The sequence below is a fragment of the Coccidioides posadasii genome, chromosome 1 (genome assembly GCF_018416015.2).
Source record: "Coccidioides posadasii str. Silveira chromosome 1, complete sequence".
Taxonomy (NCBI): domain Eukaryota; kingdom Fungi; phylum Ascomycota; class Eurotiomycetes; order Onygenales; family Onygenaceae; genus Coccidioides; species Coccidioides posadasii.
This window is the reverse complement of record NC_089407.1, coordinates 7447490-7464759: the sequence shown is the minus strand read 5'-3', so window position 1 is coordinate 7464759 and position 17270 is coordinate 7447490. Positions and strand designations below refer to the sequence as shown.

The following is a 17270-nucleotide window of genomic DNA, read 5'->3' as shown; positions in this document are numbered from 1 at the left end:
TCTGTGTTTTAATCCCTATTCCACCCGATCCGGCAAGTAGCTGACCATATATCACAGTGACTTCGCTTCGAGCCGGTCAACTCATTGCAACTGTCGACAGGCTTTGCTACCCATCGCCCTCCTCCATGGCCAGTACTACCAGCAGTGTCGCACAGCTCTCTCCAAACTCTGTTTCATTAGACGCCTGCCAGTACGTCCATGAACAGCAACAACTGGTACCCCGGGCACACTGCCACCACCTAGCTCAAACTCAGCCCCAGTATTCCCTGGTCGATCCGCAAGCAGAGCCAGTCCACACGCAGCTGCAGGCGGAGTTTTGGCTGGACCCAAGCGCAATCATGGTCTGCTTCCACTTCTACATATGTACTCACAGAAGGATTCACAATCCATAATTCAGAGCTACAACACTCTCTACTGATTTGTTTTATGTTTGTTCACCTGGACATTTAGTGGCATTGTCTAGAGTCAAAACGAGCTTGCCGCCTTCGTCTTTGCCTCACAACTTGGACCGACGCTGGCCAGTGTTTGGATGCAGGCATGCATACATCATTTGACAGTGTGGGTTTAGGGTACTTACGGGGCGCAAAACCCGGGAGCTGTTGTGGACATACCAGATACAGGGTAATTGCTCCCCACGCGCTACCAAGCTCTCCTCACGGTCCATGAGTTAGGTTGCATTTATGGTGGGACATCTAAGGCAAAATCAGACGGTTATCTGTCATACGACTTTTGTATGAATGAGTATTCTAGATGCAGCTTGCCAATCCTGTGACAGTTGGGGGTTTGAACACGAGTCGATCAACAGGGTACCAATGGAACAACGAGAGTTTCTCTCTTGAATAATAATCCGAGTAATTTTCAAGAGTGGGTCTTCCATGAAAATCAAAGAGAATATAAAGATCAACGGTATTAGAGAACACTAGATTGCTCAAACTACAACCAAAATCATGCAGTCATAACCTTCATCAGCCAGAGTCATTAGATCACTAACATGCCCGACAATTGCCGCCCAAGCTGAACCTTCATCAAGAAACAATTAGGTATATTGCATCCAATAATTCAAAGTATCAAATTCGACAGAAAAACTAGAAGCGAATGATATAAAAGAAATTCTGGAGTTAGCCAAAAAACGAAAGAACCAAGCCACGCATCCTCACATACTACCACCATGTCGTTCTGACAAGATGCCCTTGCGAATCAAAGCGGTCAGGTAAATCAACTGTACTCTCGGAGTCCGAATGGTCGCCCTGCGATGACCGGACCTCATGCTTCCGTACATGCCTTGGAGTAATAGGGGCGGGAGTATGCGACCGGGAGTGAATAGAACGATTTTGAGCACGTCGAGGTGTACGAAGATGGCGCGAATGATTACAGCCGTCAATAGTGGAATCACTATCATCTGTTTCATAGCCGTTTTCATAGGAGAGGTCATCCGAGGCGTAATCCGGCTGGAGGTTGAACTGGACTGTTTTTGTAGCAGGTTGGCTTGTAGACCTAGGACGCCCATGAAGGGTTGCTGTTACAAGAGCCTCATCCGCGTATGAAGGGCTTTTTGACGTGCTGAACGTATGGCCATCCGGTTGATTGAGTTCACTGGTTTCGCTTACACCTGCAAAAGAATATGTTAGTACGAAGGTATTCTGCGTTATGCTACCTAAACCCACCCTTATATGAAAATTGGTGCTGTTCAGTAGGGTGGGTGGATTTCGGTACAGCACTCACATTCTCATCACCCCGAGGCTGCAAATGCGCATAGGGATCCTGTGCTGGTGGAACTGGATAATTGTAATGTTGGGCAGGTGGAGGCGCACCTGGAGGTGGCGGGTAATCGGCAGGATTATGCGAAACGTGGTTTGGTGGCGGCATTGATGCTGTTCCAGGGGGTGGGTAGTTTGAAGGAGGATATTGATAATGACCTGGTGGGGGTCCTGTCGTCTGGTTGGGTGATTGGGGAAATTGGGTTGTTTGAGGATAATAGTTGCCCTGCGGGTACAAAGAAGCACTTGGTCGAGGTGGAGAGGGAGGATAGGGTGTGGTGCTGTAGGTATCATCGTATGAATCTTGACGGGCTTCCCCTTCATCACGCCCTACAATTGCATCAACAACTATCTGACAAAAGCTTCCAAACGGAGAATGCTGGAAGCTGAAGAGGTCAAACATAACGGATGGGAAAAAAAATACCTACTTCTATCCCTCTCATTCTTCTTTCGCTCTTTTCTCTGTGCATATTTATGGGCCGCAAGCCCCGCAGCACCAGCGGCGGCAAGTCCGGCAGTTGCAAGGTCTCTAGATCGACTTCTCTCTCTACGTTTGTCGCGACGATTCCTCCCGCTTTCTCGATCAGATGATGACCAGCTATCTGTTGATGGGCTGCGACGGCTGCGACTGTGGGTGTGGTTTCGCGGTGTATGGTACGGGCTTTCGGCTCGACCATAGTAATTAGAAGCTGGGATACGGCCGTATACCGGATCATCACCATACTCGATCAGATGTGGCGGAACACCGACCTGGCTCTCCGAAGACGATCGTGCTCGACTTTTGGACCGAGATCGACTGCGTGCACGCCGTGTCTCCTTTTCCTTCTTGTCTTCCTTCTTGGCTTTATTTTTCTCGTAGGCGGCAGCAATCGCAGCGCTTCCTAAGCCAGCTGCAGCGATAGGGATTCCGGTTCGAATTCTGCTGCGCGAGCGGCCTTTCCTTGATCGAGATTTGCTGCGTACGTGGTCGACTAAGCCAGCAACTGCCGCTCCAGCAAGGCCGGCTTCTGCCATTCGTCTGTTGCGATGGTCGGGGTCGCGTGCATCGGAGGACGAAGAAGCTGAAGAGGAGCGGCGACGATGCGATCGACTCCGGCGACATGACGACCTCTGTTGGCTGCTCTTTTCGGAGTGTTTCTTGGCTAAAGCAACGGCTCCAGCGATGGCAGCCGCACCTAATCCAAGTCCAGCAAGGGTGCGTGCCCGAGAACGTGAGGTCGAGGAGGAGCGACTACCATGCCTATGGTAGCGTCGATGATGATAGCGATATCGATGACGGTGATGATCCCTTCCTCGGTCAAGTGACTCGCAGCGATGGCGACTCTTGCTCCGGGCGCGGCTTTTACTACGATGACGGCTGTGAGCCCTGACGATGGCGTCTGCAGCAAGGACACCAAGCGTCCCTGCGCCAACATCCTTACCCAAGCGTGCTAGAGTGCTTTCTTTGCCCTTTTCTGAAGCTTTCTTGCTTTGATGGCGAATCAATTCCGCAGCGCCTACACCGACAAGGGCACCCTCGGCGAGATGCCGTCGATAGCCATGAGGGCTTTCTTCCTTATCGCTCCGGCGGACATGAACTATGTCGTCATCACTGCTGCATCTGCGCCTCCGTCCGCGCGATGGTCGCGGGCTTTCAGTGCGATAGCTAATCACTTCATATCCTGGATATGATCGCCCATTGTCATATTCACGAAACCGCCTATGATAGTAGAAATCATCATCTTGCGGATCACGACGGACCATAAAACGGTCATCCATCGCTTCGGAACGATGGACTATTTGGTACTCCGAATCCGATCTGGGAGAGTAGCTGGCGTAGCTGGGCGCTCGATAGACCGCTGGCACATCCATGTTTGTCAGCAGGGCTTGATGTGAAGAATGGGTTTTTTGGTTTAGGAGTGAAAACTTGTATATAAAAGGGAGACCCACGGTCGAAGTCTGTGTCAAGGCTATATTCGTAATCGTAATGTCGGGGCATAGTGCGCCGGTCTTCCCGGTCCAATGTCCGGATTGCGAGCTGACGGTCACTGAGATCGTCTCTTCGACAAGCTGCTGAATTGTCGTCTGGAATGACGTAACGTTTGTAGGTAGAATAGGTCGCTCTCGGATCGGAGTGGCGAGAGAGCTCGTCCCAGTCACGATCCCGATCTCTGGATGGGTAACTCATCTACGCAGAGGGAGGAGAATGATATTCTTTAGACAAAGGCCGACGGAGAGAGGCTCTGTAGCGGTAAAAGCGAGACTTGACAGCAATAGACTTCAATTGACGGGTCACTAGGCAGTGTATAAAGAAAAACGTTGAAAAGGACACGAAGCAGAAGGGCGCCAGAAAAGTTGCGCGGGAAGAATTAAGGCTGAACGAGACGACAGACGGCGCGGGGCGAGAGAGGAGAGAGGGGCGGGCTTGTGGTTTGGGGGTGGTATGTACTGTCATAATACCACCAGGCAGAGCGCGGAACGGGGATGGATACGGGTGTCAGGACGGTGTAATTACAAATCAGGTTCTCCACGGCGGAGGATCACAACAGGATAATATTCGGCCGTGGGCGCAAGATGAGAGGCGGATCGTCGCTTAGAGGACGCCCGACGGCCGTGTGGTATGGAACTCAACACTCGCTGGCAATAGCATGACCCGCGCGATGACGATGGCCAAGCCAGCCGTCGAGAATCCACTTTGCTCGACGGAGATCACCGCGGAGAAGCAAGCCGGTCGAATCAACACTTTGCCCCTTTGCCCTGGGGAGCCGGCGACTGGAGGGACCCGACTGTGTGGAGGGGCAGAAGGATTTGAATGTTGAGTCCCAAGGAGGATTTGACATCATATATGCCCTCTTGCTTCGGGAATTTTTGGGCAGGCCGATCTCCCATCGAGCCCGAGACAACGCCCTATTTCACCCATTGGGAGGCACAGGCTGCTTATCCAGGCGCCGCGTCCATCTGCAAGGGAGCTCATCTTGCGGGTAACTATTCGATGCACCCTTTCGCCGAGCCTCGCGCCCGGTTCCTGCCTTGACCGTTGCTCTCAGCCAATAAGTTTCGCCTCTTTGGCTGCTCTCCAAAGCGATGGACCGGGTGAGCAGCTGTGCGCCTCGGCCTCAGCGTGCACCCTGGTCACGCTCCGCACGCCGCGGAGCAGCAGCATATGCGCTTTCAAACAAAGCGCCTCGTCTCGCATCATTGTTTGCTCTTACTTTCCTTACTGGCAAGAGAAGCTTGACGTTAGGATATACTTTGTACTACTCTACCAGCGTACCATGGTTGCTGCCCGCATTTCTGTGAACTATGTAGCGACGCGAATCTCCACACTGTCTGGGGGGTACCTTCGACCACAGATTGTTTGGCCAGATAAGCGCCTCCCCCTGCTACTGATCCTCGACTTATTTCGAAGGAGACCGGATACACGATGCGAGCCTCGTGCTTTCTGAAAGAGCATTTTGGTCTCCGATTGGCAAACGAGACGCAGTGCTGACCCTTGGTGAATGCGGCACATCCCATCCAGGTCGGAAATGATTATCAATCAAGCATTTTCGGACTTCGAAATGGACGACGTTTTCGTTCGCCGCACGGGGTAATGTTCGCTCAATTGCTCTCCAGGCAGCCTGAAACACAACTGCCCATCTCTTAATCATCGCCAATTACTGGAGTATTCGAGCTCCCTTGGTGCTTTGACCACAAGAGTATTGGTTTCGAAGGCATCTATGATTGGGCATCGAAACTTTATGACCATGAATTGATTAAATCAGTGAATGGTTTAACGGATATATTACTTCAACCTTAAAGTGAATTACATGTTAATTGGAGGCAAGACTGGGAGAGGGTTGAAACAAGCCGCATATACGTAGTCGTTCCTAAAATGGTAAAAAGCGGACGACAGGTAATTGATTACTTCGGGAGATGCATGGATTTCGAGGTCTGATCTGCCGACCATGGGGCCATCAAGGTGCAAAACAGGGTGAAACGATAACAAAAGGGAAAAGCGGCTCAGCAGCCTCGCGTTGGGGAATCAATGCTGTGTTGGAGGTGGCTCAGACGAGGCTCCGTGCCCACGGTCGGGAAGCACACTTGGTATAGCATATCTAGCACTATTCTATGTTATTGCCATGCTAGCCGTTCGTCGATGCAGTATAGGTTCAACTGGGTTTTACCGGGCAGTGAAATTGTTCTTCCTACGGGTAATCACTCGAGGGAAAAGGTGGTCAGCGAAGTTGACCAAAAAGTAGTCGCAAGAGGCTGCCAGAACATATCCTATTTGTGGGTTAGAGGAGTAAAGGACAGACGTAAAGTAAATTAAAGCCGTCGAAATTTCAAGGCGGTACAAAGTCCAATTGTAATCCTGGCCTCGAGAGTCGGTATAGCCTTATTTGCTAGAACTACTAGGGCTGGTGTTGAGTATATGAAGTACCATCCTGGAGAGCCATGTGAGCCAAATTGCGTTTTTGGGGGGGGGGGGGGGGGGGTCAACAAGTTTTTCCTTTGGCTGCAGACAATCATTTCCTGTTGGATCCAGCCCTTCGCAACCATTATATATGTGGTCCATAATGCCACACGCATAATTTCTTGAATTGCAAAAACACCAATGGCACTGCCTGGAGGCTGGCGCGTGGTCATAACAGCCCGCCAGAGTGCAGACCATGGAAGTATTCTGTCGAGCCTGCTTTGGCGACGACGCATGACATTTGAGCTGTAGGAAGAGCCATACGCATTGAATAGCAACCAAGGCAACATGCAGCATCACAAGAGCCTCTAAAACTCAAATTTGTGCGCGTGCGAAAGTACTAGAGACGTAACAAAAGGAAGACTTCTTCAATTCGTAACTGAGATATGGGGATTCTGCTCTTAAAGAGAGGTATAACTATACCGTCCCCACATCCAACCGAATTTAGAATCCATTCGTCCCTCCCTGCGGAGAGTATGTTGACAAAATTCCACAGGCCAGGGGGAATGTGATCATACAATAACAATGCACTCGTCAAAACGTATGAGGCCAAGTGCCCCCAGGTAATAGTAGTACTGAAGGCAAAGGTTATGCTTGGGCAGACTAAGTTCCATCTTCATCAAAATATGACACAAGAAGTGAACACGGACTCAAGGCAGAGAGGAAGTAAGATACATACAGAGCTATCCATAAATATTCTGCCGCCGACATTTTAGACATAATTATTATTGCCGGTTCGAGGGTCAAAGAAGCAAACAGGGCCTCCTATGGCCCAAGATTTTGACTTTTGAAGAAATTGTCGGAAGATATTCCCTTGACGAAACCCAAAGTGCGAAAAGTGATCATTCTTTAAAGAATATGAACAAGAAAAAGGACTGTCTCTCGCCAAGTCTTTCTCGCTTTGCTTCTGCTTTTCCTCGCACATGAATCAACATCGGCAGCTTTAATACCTACAACACTCATAAGAATTTCATGTATCTATGCTGGCATATCCCCGTACTTAACTATGGAGACTGGGTTAGCAAAAACGGGAATCTGTAGCATGCGAATTGTTCAACTTCTTCAAAAACTTTCAGCATGGCCAATCCCCTCATGAGGAAAGCTTTGTCGACTTGGAAATAGGCGGAATCCAACTTTCAGATGTTCACCTGCGATTTGAAATCGTTTTACGATCATTTCCATTCACAAATGGGCTAGTTACCTCCCCCGAAAACAAGTGCCATCCAAGAAAGGATGAAATGAAGTAAGGGTTATCTCGAGTCCTCGACCGCTCTGCACAATCGCTGCTAGTTTGACAATCAACGACGTCATGGCTGGAAAGACTTTGTTTATTATTTGCCGGAAATCCACTCCATATGCACTCCGCAGTGACTATTAAGCGACGGCAAGTCGAGTCGAGTTGACGACGGCTTTTTGCAGTGAGGTATTCGGTGAGTCGGCAATCGCCGACGTTCTCGGTTCCTTCTCATAGTTGGGTTGAAAATATGATTCCTGTCCAGGATCTGTTCGCAGCGACAGAGACTAGGAGAGGGACAAAGGGATGATCAAGAAGTCATGCCCCGTATTTTCCTCCATGGGATCCCCGCCTCTATGAAGTCCCTAGGGATCCAAAAGTCGAATCGTCCAAGCCAAGCGGGAGTGGGCACGGGGCAAAGTCTAGATGTCTGGGCAGCGAGGTTCTGGGCCCCCGTCGGCTAAAAAGAGAGACGGCCTTAGAACCACAGGCGGTCTAACCACGGTGTGTTTGGGACAGTTGAGGATGCGGAGATTTGGACACATCGTGAGAGAAGCCTGCAAGCATCCTTGACACCAAAGGGTTGATTTTTCAGGAAAGTTGGAAGGTTGTTCCCATTCGGCCCAGAACTCAGTTTCAAATGGCAGTTCTGGGCACCCGATGATAGCGATCGAACGGACCCTTTAATCACTTGAGTATCATCACCCTTCAAGCGGCCGTCAGGTGGAGGAATATTCCGCCCAAAAGAGTCGCTCTTTCGGCGTCACTCCAGCTGTCTCGCTTTTTTAAGGTGGACATCGCGGAGTACATGGGTGTACTTCCAGATTGCTGATCAATGGCGGTCAGTAAATGTAACGGTATGTAAATAACCGATCATTCGGTTTCTGGACTGTTGCACAGGTTACACGCTAATACAGGCCGTTTTTGAGTAAGAGCGGGAATCGGCAAGGCCCGCGCACGAAAACCCGCACATATACTTCCCCTCTTTCTCTGTCTGTGTGTCACACGGACTTCAAAAAAAAAAATGGAACGTTTTAGGAATCCTTGCTTGATAATGAGGGTTTTCCGACAAGATTCTCATTTTCATGAGTCTTGGTCCCGATGCGTGTTTAAAGCAGCGACACTCCGTACTGTCGGCAGCAATTAATCCGGGCGCCGAGTAATCTGCTCTGTACTCCGTACTGGGTATGTAATTTGAGACAGCACCATGCCACGCTCAGCCACATGCGACAACTCTTGCCGGAAAGAGGCACACCGTATTCGGATATGATACCTGTAACGTACGGTCACGCCCCGTCTCAAACGGGCCTGAAATTACCAGGGAAAGTCCGCTGAGGTCACTTTTCGGCCACGATCGAGACGCTGACAAAACCGCCACCACCATATCCATGGCCGCCCTTCGTCATCATCATCGGCCCTGCTCTTCCATTTCCCTCCGTCAGACTGCAGCTCCATCTCTCCACAAAGGCTTGAACGTCTTCCCAGGGCAGTCTAGGGGCCATTTGCCGTTGTGCAATTTCTCCCAGCGTCGAACTCCTTGTTTCTGCCGTGCTCAGGCACCTGGACTCCTTCGATTCGTTGTCAACCTCTCACAATCACCTTTTCCCCCCTGATACAGCTTCGCTGTCCTTCGTCTGGCCGCTTCACTTCTTATAACGTCTCACTAGGACCGTGGACTTGCCGGTTTTGTTCAGCAATTGACATCGTTCGGTCTTTGACGTGGGCCACCCTTATTGGTCTCATCGACGCTAACGGCCAATCCACACCACCCCAGCAGTGCCATCTCCGCCAACCGGTGTAGCTCTTTAAGAGCCTAGCAAGGAAGACAAGGACTCAACAGGATCATAAATTACGGAACACCAGGAACGTGGCGTTTGACACCCGACGCTTTGTGGCCTGGTCCATCACTCCGGCCAATCCGGCGAGGCTTTTTCTCCCTGCTCGTCTGCCCAACTTCTTCCCGGCAACCATCGACCTTCAACAAAATCACGAACTTTCGATGATGTGGTCAAGCCCAGTCCAACAATAACAACAAACGGCTTTTCTGTCGCTAGGCCCTTCGATCCTGGCTCGTGCTGGACGATCTCCTCACCCCTTGCCATTTCACCAACCAAAAAAGCGCGCAAAAGTTTTCGAAGTCCGATTCGCCTGTCCCTCTTCTGCAGCATATTTCAGGATGGAATATCTTGGCTCGAAGCTCTGAGATTGGTAGCTGGTGCATCCGTTTACTTTGCAAACTGCAGGCGGGTCCCTGCGTGCGTGAATCACCCCTTCGGATTCGATACTCTGTTGCTCCTCCAACAAGGAGCGACCTGGCTTCGTACGACCAGTGAGTTAGTTTGTCTCCGCCCTCGTGCCGTTTGAAAATATGTCAAATCAACGAAACCCTGATTGGGAGATGCCTTCTCCTGCCACCACTCGCAACGGGAAACGCGGCCAAGGCCGACCTTCGTCAGACCTCCAGGCTCCTCCCTCCACGCGTGACGTGCAATCGAACGGTGCAACACAGCTATCGAAGTATCTCTCGACCGGACAACACGCTCCGTTATCATCCACAAGTTCTGTGACTTCCTCCCGAGAGGCTTCTCCGAATCGAGTGCCGCCTAGAAGTGTGAATCCAATATCCGCATCAAGGACCACTCCAAGATCTCGCAGGAATAGCCAGGAATTGGGTCCAAGTCGAAATTCAAGCTCTACTTCGATCAATCGAACCCATTTGCCGGCTGCCCGTGATTTGGAAAGCTATCTTGTTGATTCAAACAAACCACATCTTCCACCGCCTACTACAGATGCTTCGACAGACCTATCCCAACCAAATAAATCAAACATGCCTACAAAATCGGGAGATCCTCCTTTACAATGGCCTAAATTCCATCGAATAAAGTCACCACCTCCTGGTCTACCAGCCCGAATTCCTTTGCAACGCACAATCTCCCCCAGACGTGCAGACCATGATAACATCTCCGCGAACACTGCAAGCAAGAGGCATCCTGCGGGAAGCGATAACATATTATCTGCGGACAAGTGTCTTGAAGCACCAGAAGATGCCCAATTTCAGAATCCTACCCGCGGCGTGGGCCGTGGAACCGCACCTGTCCTTGAAACAGTCCAGGAGGGTACGGTCCCAGGTCTCACTGCGATTGACCCGCCGACTGGCGAAGATCCCGGTGAAGCAGCTAAAGTTGTAAAACCCTCTGGGGACAGTGGCAGTGACAGCGGAGGTAATAAAAGTGCCGGATCGAAGACGGACAACATACAAAAGCATGGCCCTACTAAGCCTAGGTCTGACGAAGTCCTTGCGAAACGGTCGTTTACTTCGCTGAACTCTGTCCGTGGGAAAATTGGAGAGTCTTCTATGACAAATATGACTGTGGAGACGGAAACTGTCAGCTCTATACCTCAAGTCTCACTCGGTGGAGGTGCTGGTGAGCGTGGTGGGCTGGGAAGGAAAGACGGCAGCGCCACAGTTCGACTACGTGCCAGCGATGAGACTATCCGACCGAGAAAAGAAAAGAAGAAAACTCGTAAACCAACTCTACCCACTGGAACAGGTAGGGTTACAGATCGTTAGGCTTGAATAAATCCGCAGAAGCTAACCTTGGATTGTAGCATCGTCGAAAGCGGATATTTTCGAAGCCAAGGTAGCAAGCGCTGTTGAAGACGCAGACTCATCGGACTCTGCGGAGACGTTTGTTTATGAATCAAACCCTCCTGACCCTCATCCATCCAGACAACACCGATATCATTCTCGGACCCCAAGTGCGGCGTCCGCGGTTGGCCAGCTAGACCAGTACGGAAATCGAATGCGTCCTGGCGTCAGAGATTCACTGCACGGTATCACAGGGAAAAGAAGTATGAAGTTTACAAATACTTCCTATAACACCATGGATGGTGAGGGCGAAGATCGCTCTGCTGGTCGAGGCACCTCGAGAGGGCATGGGCTGCATACAGCACGCCACTATCATATAGGGCGACATGGAAGAAATGGTGCCCATCAGGGCGCATTAGATCAATCAGCTTTCCAGCCGTCCCAAAACCCCAAGTCCTCTCGTCACTTTCTTGGTAATGGTCGCAGTCGAAAGCTAAAAAAGGACGGAGACACTTACGGGTACGATTTCGACGCTGAAGGCGCTGACGATGAGCGGACTCCCTTAGTTGGTGCCATTAGAGGTATTCGGGGCCGTCATGGGCGACGTTCAAACGGTTCTAGCCTCCGACAGATGGAGTATCTTGGACAGAGGCGAATTGGATTTTGGGCACGCTATGGCGTGTGTGCCTTACTTTTAATGCTGTTTTTTGTTCTCACCAGTGGATCGACTTTATTCATCATCGGTGCCACGCAGCCGCTTAAGAACGTTCGTGTGAGGGAAATCCAAAACGTCCTAGCCTCAGAGCAGACAATCATGCTCGATTTGGATATTGAAGCCGTTAACCCGAACTTATTTGCGCTCACTATCGACGATATGGACGTAAATATTTTCGCGAAAAGCAGATACGTCGGCAGCGATTCTTTTTGGAGAGACCGTGGACCTCATCCAAAAAAATTGCCTCGAACTACAGAGAGTAAGAAACGGGCGATTAATGCGAGAAATCTGGAGAGCAGCAAGCGGGGACATTCCTCGAAGGATCTAGCCTCGATCGCTACTGTCAACGTTACAGGTGGCGTTGACAAAGGAACCGATCCAATGCCAGACGATGACGTTAGGGACCCGCAGACCATGCTACTAGGTCGGATTTTCCATTTCGCCTCGCCATTGACTTTCGAGCCGTCGCCTTGGAAACATATCGCATCCAACTCCACTGGCCAGGTACGGTTGACAAAACCAGGAAACAAAACTGAGGAGGGAGGATCATTAAGATGGGAGCGTGTTCTTCAGCACCCATTTGAATTGATCGTCCGTGGAGTTGTGAAGTATCAGTTGCCGTTGAGTTCCGGCACCAAGTCGGCTTCCATAAGTTCCAAGATCAATGTCCTACCAGATGAAGACAGTAACGGCGACAAAGATGGCGATGCTGATGATTCTCGAGACCATGACGGCCATACTCCAGATGATTCAGTGCACATTGAGTGATCATCGATGGCTATCGTTCCTTCCGCCAGCGGCGGCCACGCTACTTATACGGCTATTCTGAGTCTCTTAAATCATTTGGACACCCGCCTTGATCGTATCCTCTTCCTACTGAAGCCTCAAAGAACTTTTACCCCTTTCTTACGCTGAATTCTTTACACATGATGCCCCCACTTGATTGTGACAACATTTATTCATTGACTTTTTATTAGCACTCCCTTTTATTCCTTGGGTAACTTTGAAATTTTGCAACTGTGGAGCATAGCGATTCCTTTCCCCATGGGGATGGACGAGAACTACTCGTCACTTGGCTCATAGCGCCCCTCTTGTTTTTGATTTTTGGTGGGACTTCTCTTAGATCTTGGACTTTTCTTACCCTATACTTCCCTGTTTTAATTTTACTCCCTTTGTGAGTCTTTATCGTCAGAAAGGACTCATCTTAACCCCGAAAGAGCCGAGAAGGAGGAAGATAAACGATACTATCGCCTGTACTTTACTCTTCTCCAACCAAGGGAAAAAGTGAGGGGACGTTTCGTCTCCCTTTGATTCTTTTAACGAAAGCGATGCCAATGCAAATTACAACTATATAGACTGGAAAAAAGGCAGCGAGATGCAAGTCTTGGGCCAGGACAGGGCGGATTGGGTGCAAACGGATTTGGATTTCACTTTTTGATCGTCTTTCACCCTTTTTCTTTTCTCTTCCGTTTTTCCTTTCTCTCTCTTAATATTGTTACACTATTCTATGTATTTTTTTTTCTTTTTCTTTTCTTTCTTTTTTTCTTTTTTCTTTTTTTTTTTTTCGGGGGGACCTTTTTTCTTTTTACTTCTAATTTCCTTTTAATTATACCCCCTACATACATACCCACTGTCTTGCATTTTATGGGATTTTACCAGGACAGTCTAGCCATTCCCTTGCGAGAAATGCACCAACGAATTTCATTTGTGTGAAGAAGGAAAAGTGATGAAATAAAACTACTTAATGTGGAATGTGTGAAGAAGAAGAAGAAAAAGAAAAAGGTTAAGTTGAGTATGACATTGTGTGCTGTGGGGATGGCAGTGCAATGATATTTTGGTTATTGCTATTGGCAGTGGATATCAAGATACCACAGCACCGCAGGAGGCATATTGGAGGGGTTGAATACACCATTCTTACTCCAAGCTTATTATACATTGGCAAGGCATACATCATTAGGAATATATGTCAAGCTATCATACCAACATGCTTTATAACATTCGATTAACTTTGCTTGAACCTTTTACATATTCTGAGAGCTGATGTTGTGAGAGTGCTCGTTACTCCTTTGGAGGTGAACTTCTGCTTGTCAAAGATCATAGTTGTATGCATGTACAACTTCACAATCATTGTTAAAATTAGTGTACGGAGTACTCCGTACTCTCATCTGTTTTTCTTGCTTCAAGAGGTTACTTAAAAGCTGTGCACAGATGGCTGTCGGTCCTGAGAGACAAATGTTCGCAAAATTCTCCATAATGATGTCATAGCTAGTCCAGTACTAAGTTAAGCAAAACGGGCCTGCTGAGCAGAGGAAACTACAACTATTGGAATTAGTATATATACACATCTCTCCACCAATCCAAAGGAACCGTCTTCGAAAGAAGCATGCATGGAAATTTTAGAATATGTAGAAAAGATCAAAAGAGACACGCAACCAATCAAGGAACTGGAACTCGGGGGTGGGACGCCCAGAATCCAAACGCCGATATTTGGCCTATATTCAAAAGAAGATAGCTATACAAATAGAATATGCGAGTAGCCTATCTCTAGTGGCGGTGAGGGGGACTAATTCCTAGCATCAGAAACGTTACATTCGTCAATGGCATCGTAAGAATCACCGGTGACGGAGAGGCCGTGATAAAAATAGCTCCCAGCGGGGTAATCACACAATTCTGTATACTCGTTTTGCGACGTAAAAGCAAACAAAAGCAAAAATAACTAGACCAGCAGTAACTAAAGGCAGGACGGTTAATACACATCACATCTTTATGTCCCGGCTCGGGGGAAAAGTTGAAAGGAGAGGAGATTTCACGTACTAGACAAAAACCAATGGAGATTCTCAACATCCTGACCTGGAACTTTGACGTTCATTCCCCACATGCCGCATATGATATTCATAGGAAGTACGATAGTTCCAAGAACAGTGAGTTTGCCGAGTACATCGGCGGTCTGTTCTTGTCGTTCGTTCATGCGGATGTTTATCTGAGCGAGATAGTTCGAATGAGCCCGCGAGAGTAAACTAGGATCAAATATGAGTTAGCTCAGATGCAGAAGGGGAACAAGACCAGGACTCCATACGTCTCATAATGTGTTAAATTTCCCGTCATTGTTAGAATATGGTCTTGAATATCGCCGAGATATAGTCCAATCTCTGATTTCGGAGCAACCTCCCATTGTTCATTACAGCGCTTCGCAAAGCCTTTGATGACATCGGCTTTATTGCCCAAAAGGCGATAAAGGCCCATGACCTTTTTGCGGCATTCACCGACTCGGCGAAGCATGTCAGATCCAGAAACGGCAGATTCCGGCGGAGCCGTGTCATTTGGATCCTTAGAATCAGAGTGCATTCGTAGAATTGTGTCATCAATGTCATCTACTTCCTCCTCAATGGAGTGGATCAATGGGCCAAAAACATCAGTGATATCATCGATAATAGCGTAAGAGATCCAGTCAGAGTTCAAAATTAAATAATCCTTCAGTTGGCGAATCCTGCGTCTCACATTGGCAGGATGTGGTGTCTGTGAGAAATGAAAGCTGAGCAGGCCTTCCCGAAACACTATGACATACATGTTCACAGGCTCAAGGAAGTTTTCGCTATTGACATCCTGTTCAAAGGTCCGGTAGTTAATGAAGTAGTAATGACGGAAGAGTTCTACTTTTTCTCGTGCCTCCTGCATCATTATATCTTCCGCGGTCAAGGCGTGTATTCCGAATGCTTTGGCAATTATACGCATTTCCGCATCCGTAGGACAAAGCACGTCTAGCCAAAACGTCGGTCGCGGACCATAACGCTTCTCCTTCTGCGTAGGAGAAGATCCAGGTGCATGATTTGGGCTAACTTCTCTCGAGTCAGCCACCGCACTGTCACGGTCGCTTCTTCCGTTGTAACCAGGCATTGATAGCGAGTTTGTTCGAGTTCCGTTCAAAGTAAATGGACGAAATTCGTCTTCTTCCTCCTCATCGCCTGATTCCAGCTCAGGCGGCTCAGGGAAAAATAAATCTTTAAAAGTCTGACCGGGCTGCACAAGCTCAGAGATGGTCTGGCTGTGAATGGTGCTTTGAAATTCCTCGTTGAAATAGGTGAATCGATAGGGTGCTTCTTCCTCTTCACGTCTCCAAGGGGCATTTCGAGTACGCAGCCTTCCGCCAATGAGAACAGGCTCGCTGATCTTCTTTGCTCGGATACCCTCCGTTCGCTCTTCCTTTTCTTCCCGGCTCCATTCCTCCAGAACCGAGAGGTCTGGCCACACTCTTCTTCTCCGTCGTCGTGGCGTTGCCGTATACCCTTCTATCGGTGGATGCGGAGTAAACTCTTCTTCGCCAAGGTCCGATAACGCCCCAGTCGGGAAACACACGTCTTCTTCAACGGGAAGAGTAACGGTCCGACGTCGCTTAAGTGAAACCGGAGGCGATGGTGGAGCGGACCCAATCTGATCAGCCCTGTCGGGGCCTTCCATATCGATGACCACATCTCGCGGAAAGGCGGGCGCACCCCCGCCTCCCGGAGATTTCGAGCGACTGTACTCTTCGCCTGTAATAAGCGAGTCGTCATACGGTATCTCCGCACCGGGTTTCGGGCTGCCGGGCATTGAAGGTGGATTGTTCACATCATAAGACCTCTTGGAATCGTATGCGTCCCTCGGCGAGTGAGAGACGCTCCTACCAGAAGACCGTCTCGAGGGTCGCGGTATATCTCGGGCATCCGTGCCATACCGGACGAAATTGGTATTGTGCAGTGAGGTAGGCCTGATGAGAGGGGTTCGATCGTCCGCTTCATCCGATTCCGGTTCGCTTTCGTCTGAAGTTTTGACACCTAGACGAGCTGCGCTTGGACGAGAGCGGTTGTCAGGGGAAGCGAGAGACGATAGAGGAGGATACTCTGGACGGGAGCTTTGGGCAAGTCTGCTCTCACGGCGAGTGCGCATCATCGGTTGGTTCCTGGAGAATCAAGTAGAATGTGTTAGTCCTCCATTCTCTGGGCTCACGGGTACGGACCCTGATCGGTGCACGACTCATACCTATGATCCAACAATGCCTCGCTATCCAAGCTGGTATCACTCAAAGTGGCCCCTCCTAACTGGCCCAGCCGGTAGAAAGATGCTCGGCGGGTATCAGTCGGGGCCGTTGGGGCCGCAGTCTCGCCCTCTTCAGGTATCCCCTCGGCTTCTCTACTTGGGGAGCCTGCGGGTGGAGTTTCAACGGTAGCCGGGGCAAAAGAAGGCCGTCGATGTCGTCGCCGCTTGTGGTGTCGGTGTTTTCTCTTTTTACCATGCCTGTTACTTGCTCCTTGAGGCCCAATCTGGGTTTCTGGGAAGGGTGAAACTCGATGGGGACTGCCCTGATATGCCCGTTGTACGTCACGACCAGGGTTGGGCGAGCTTCCCCGCGCCGTGGGAGAAGCTGGAGTGTTGGTATTGGACATTACGGAGGGAAGAATTCGAGGATCCTAAGACAGCAGATAGTCATAAGTACTGACATTAACCAAAGAGCGCCTGCAACTGGCGAGAAAAGGAGCTGGTTGGCGCTGGGTGGATGGTGGGTG

General features: G+C 49.5%; 3 protein-coding genes across 3 annotated transcripts; 1 reads left to right on the top strand and 2 right to left on the bottom strand.

Annotated features, from left to right (window-relative positions):
- Positions 1 to 908: 908 nt before the first annotated feature.
- D8B26_002241 (uncharacterized protein) lies at positions 909 to 3924 on the bottom strand (the record flags this gene model as incomplete). Its single annotated transcript, XM_003066163.2, has 4 exons — positions 909 to 1609; positions 1723 to 2087; positions 2186 to 3595; positions 3687 to 3924. 4 exons carry the CDS (start codon positions 3922 to 3924, stop codon positions 1604 to 1606), a joined length of 2019 nt encoding a protein of 672 aa, XP_003066209.2. The 3' UTR covers positions 909 to 1603.
- Positions 3925 to 9450: 5526 nt separating this feature from the next.
- On the top strand, positions 9451 to 13715 carry D8B26_002240 (uncharacterized protein). Its single transcript, XM_003066162.2, has 2 exons — positions 9451 to 10977; positions 11036 to 13715. The coding sequence occupies exons 1-2, from the start codon at positions 9795 to 9797 to the stop codon at positions 12496 to 12498; spliced, it is 2646 nt and encodes an 881-aa protein (XP_003066208.1). The 5' UTR covers positions 9451 to 9794; the 3' UTR covers positions 12499 to 13715.
- Positions 13716 to 13995: 280 nt separating this feature from the next.
- MNR2 (CorA metal ion transporter) lies at positions 13996 to 17267 on the bottom strand. The gene is made up of 4 exons (XM_003066161.2): positions 16747 to 17267; positions 14807 to 16666; positions 14545 to 14747; positions 13996 to 14461 (listed from the first exon to the last, which is right to left on the bottom strand). Exons 1-4 carry the CDS (start codon positions 17148 to 17150, stop codon positions 14391 to 14393), a joined length of 2538 nt encoding a protein of 845 aa, XP_003066207.1. The 5' UTR covers positions 17151 to 17267; the 3' UTR covers positions 13996 to 14390.
- Positions 17268 to 17270: the final 3 nt, after the last annotated feature.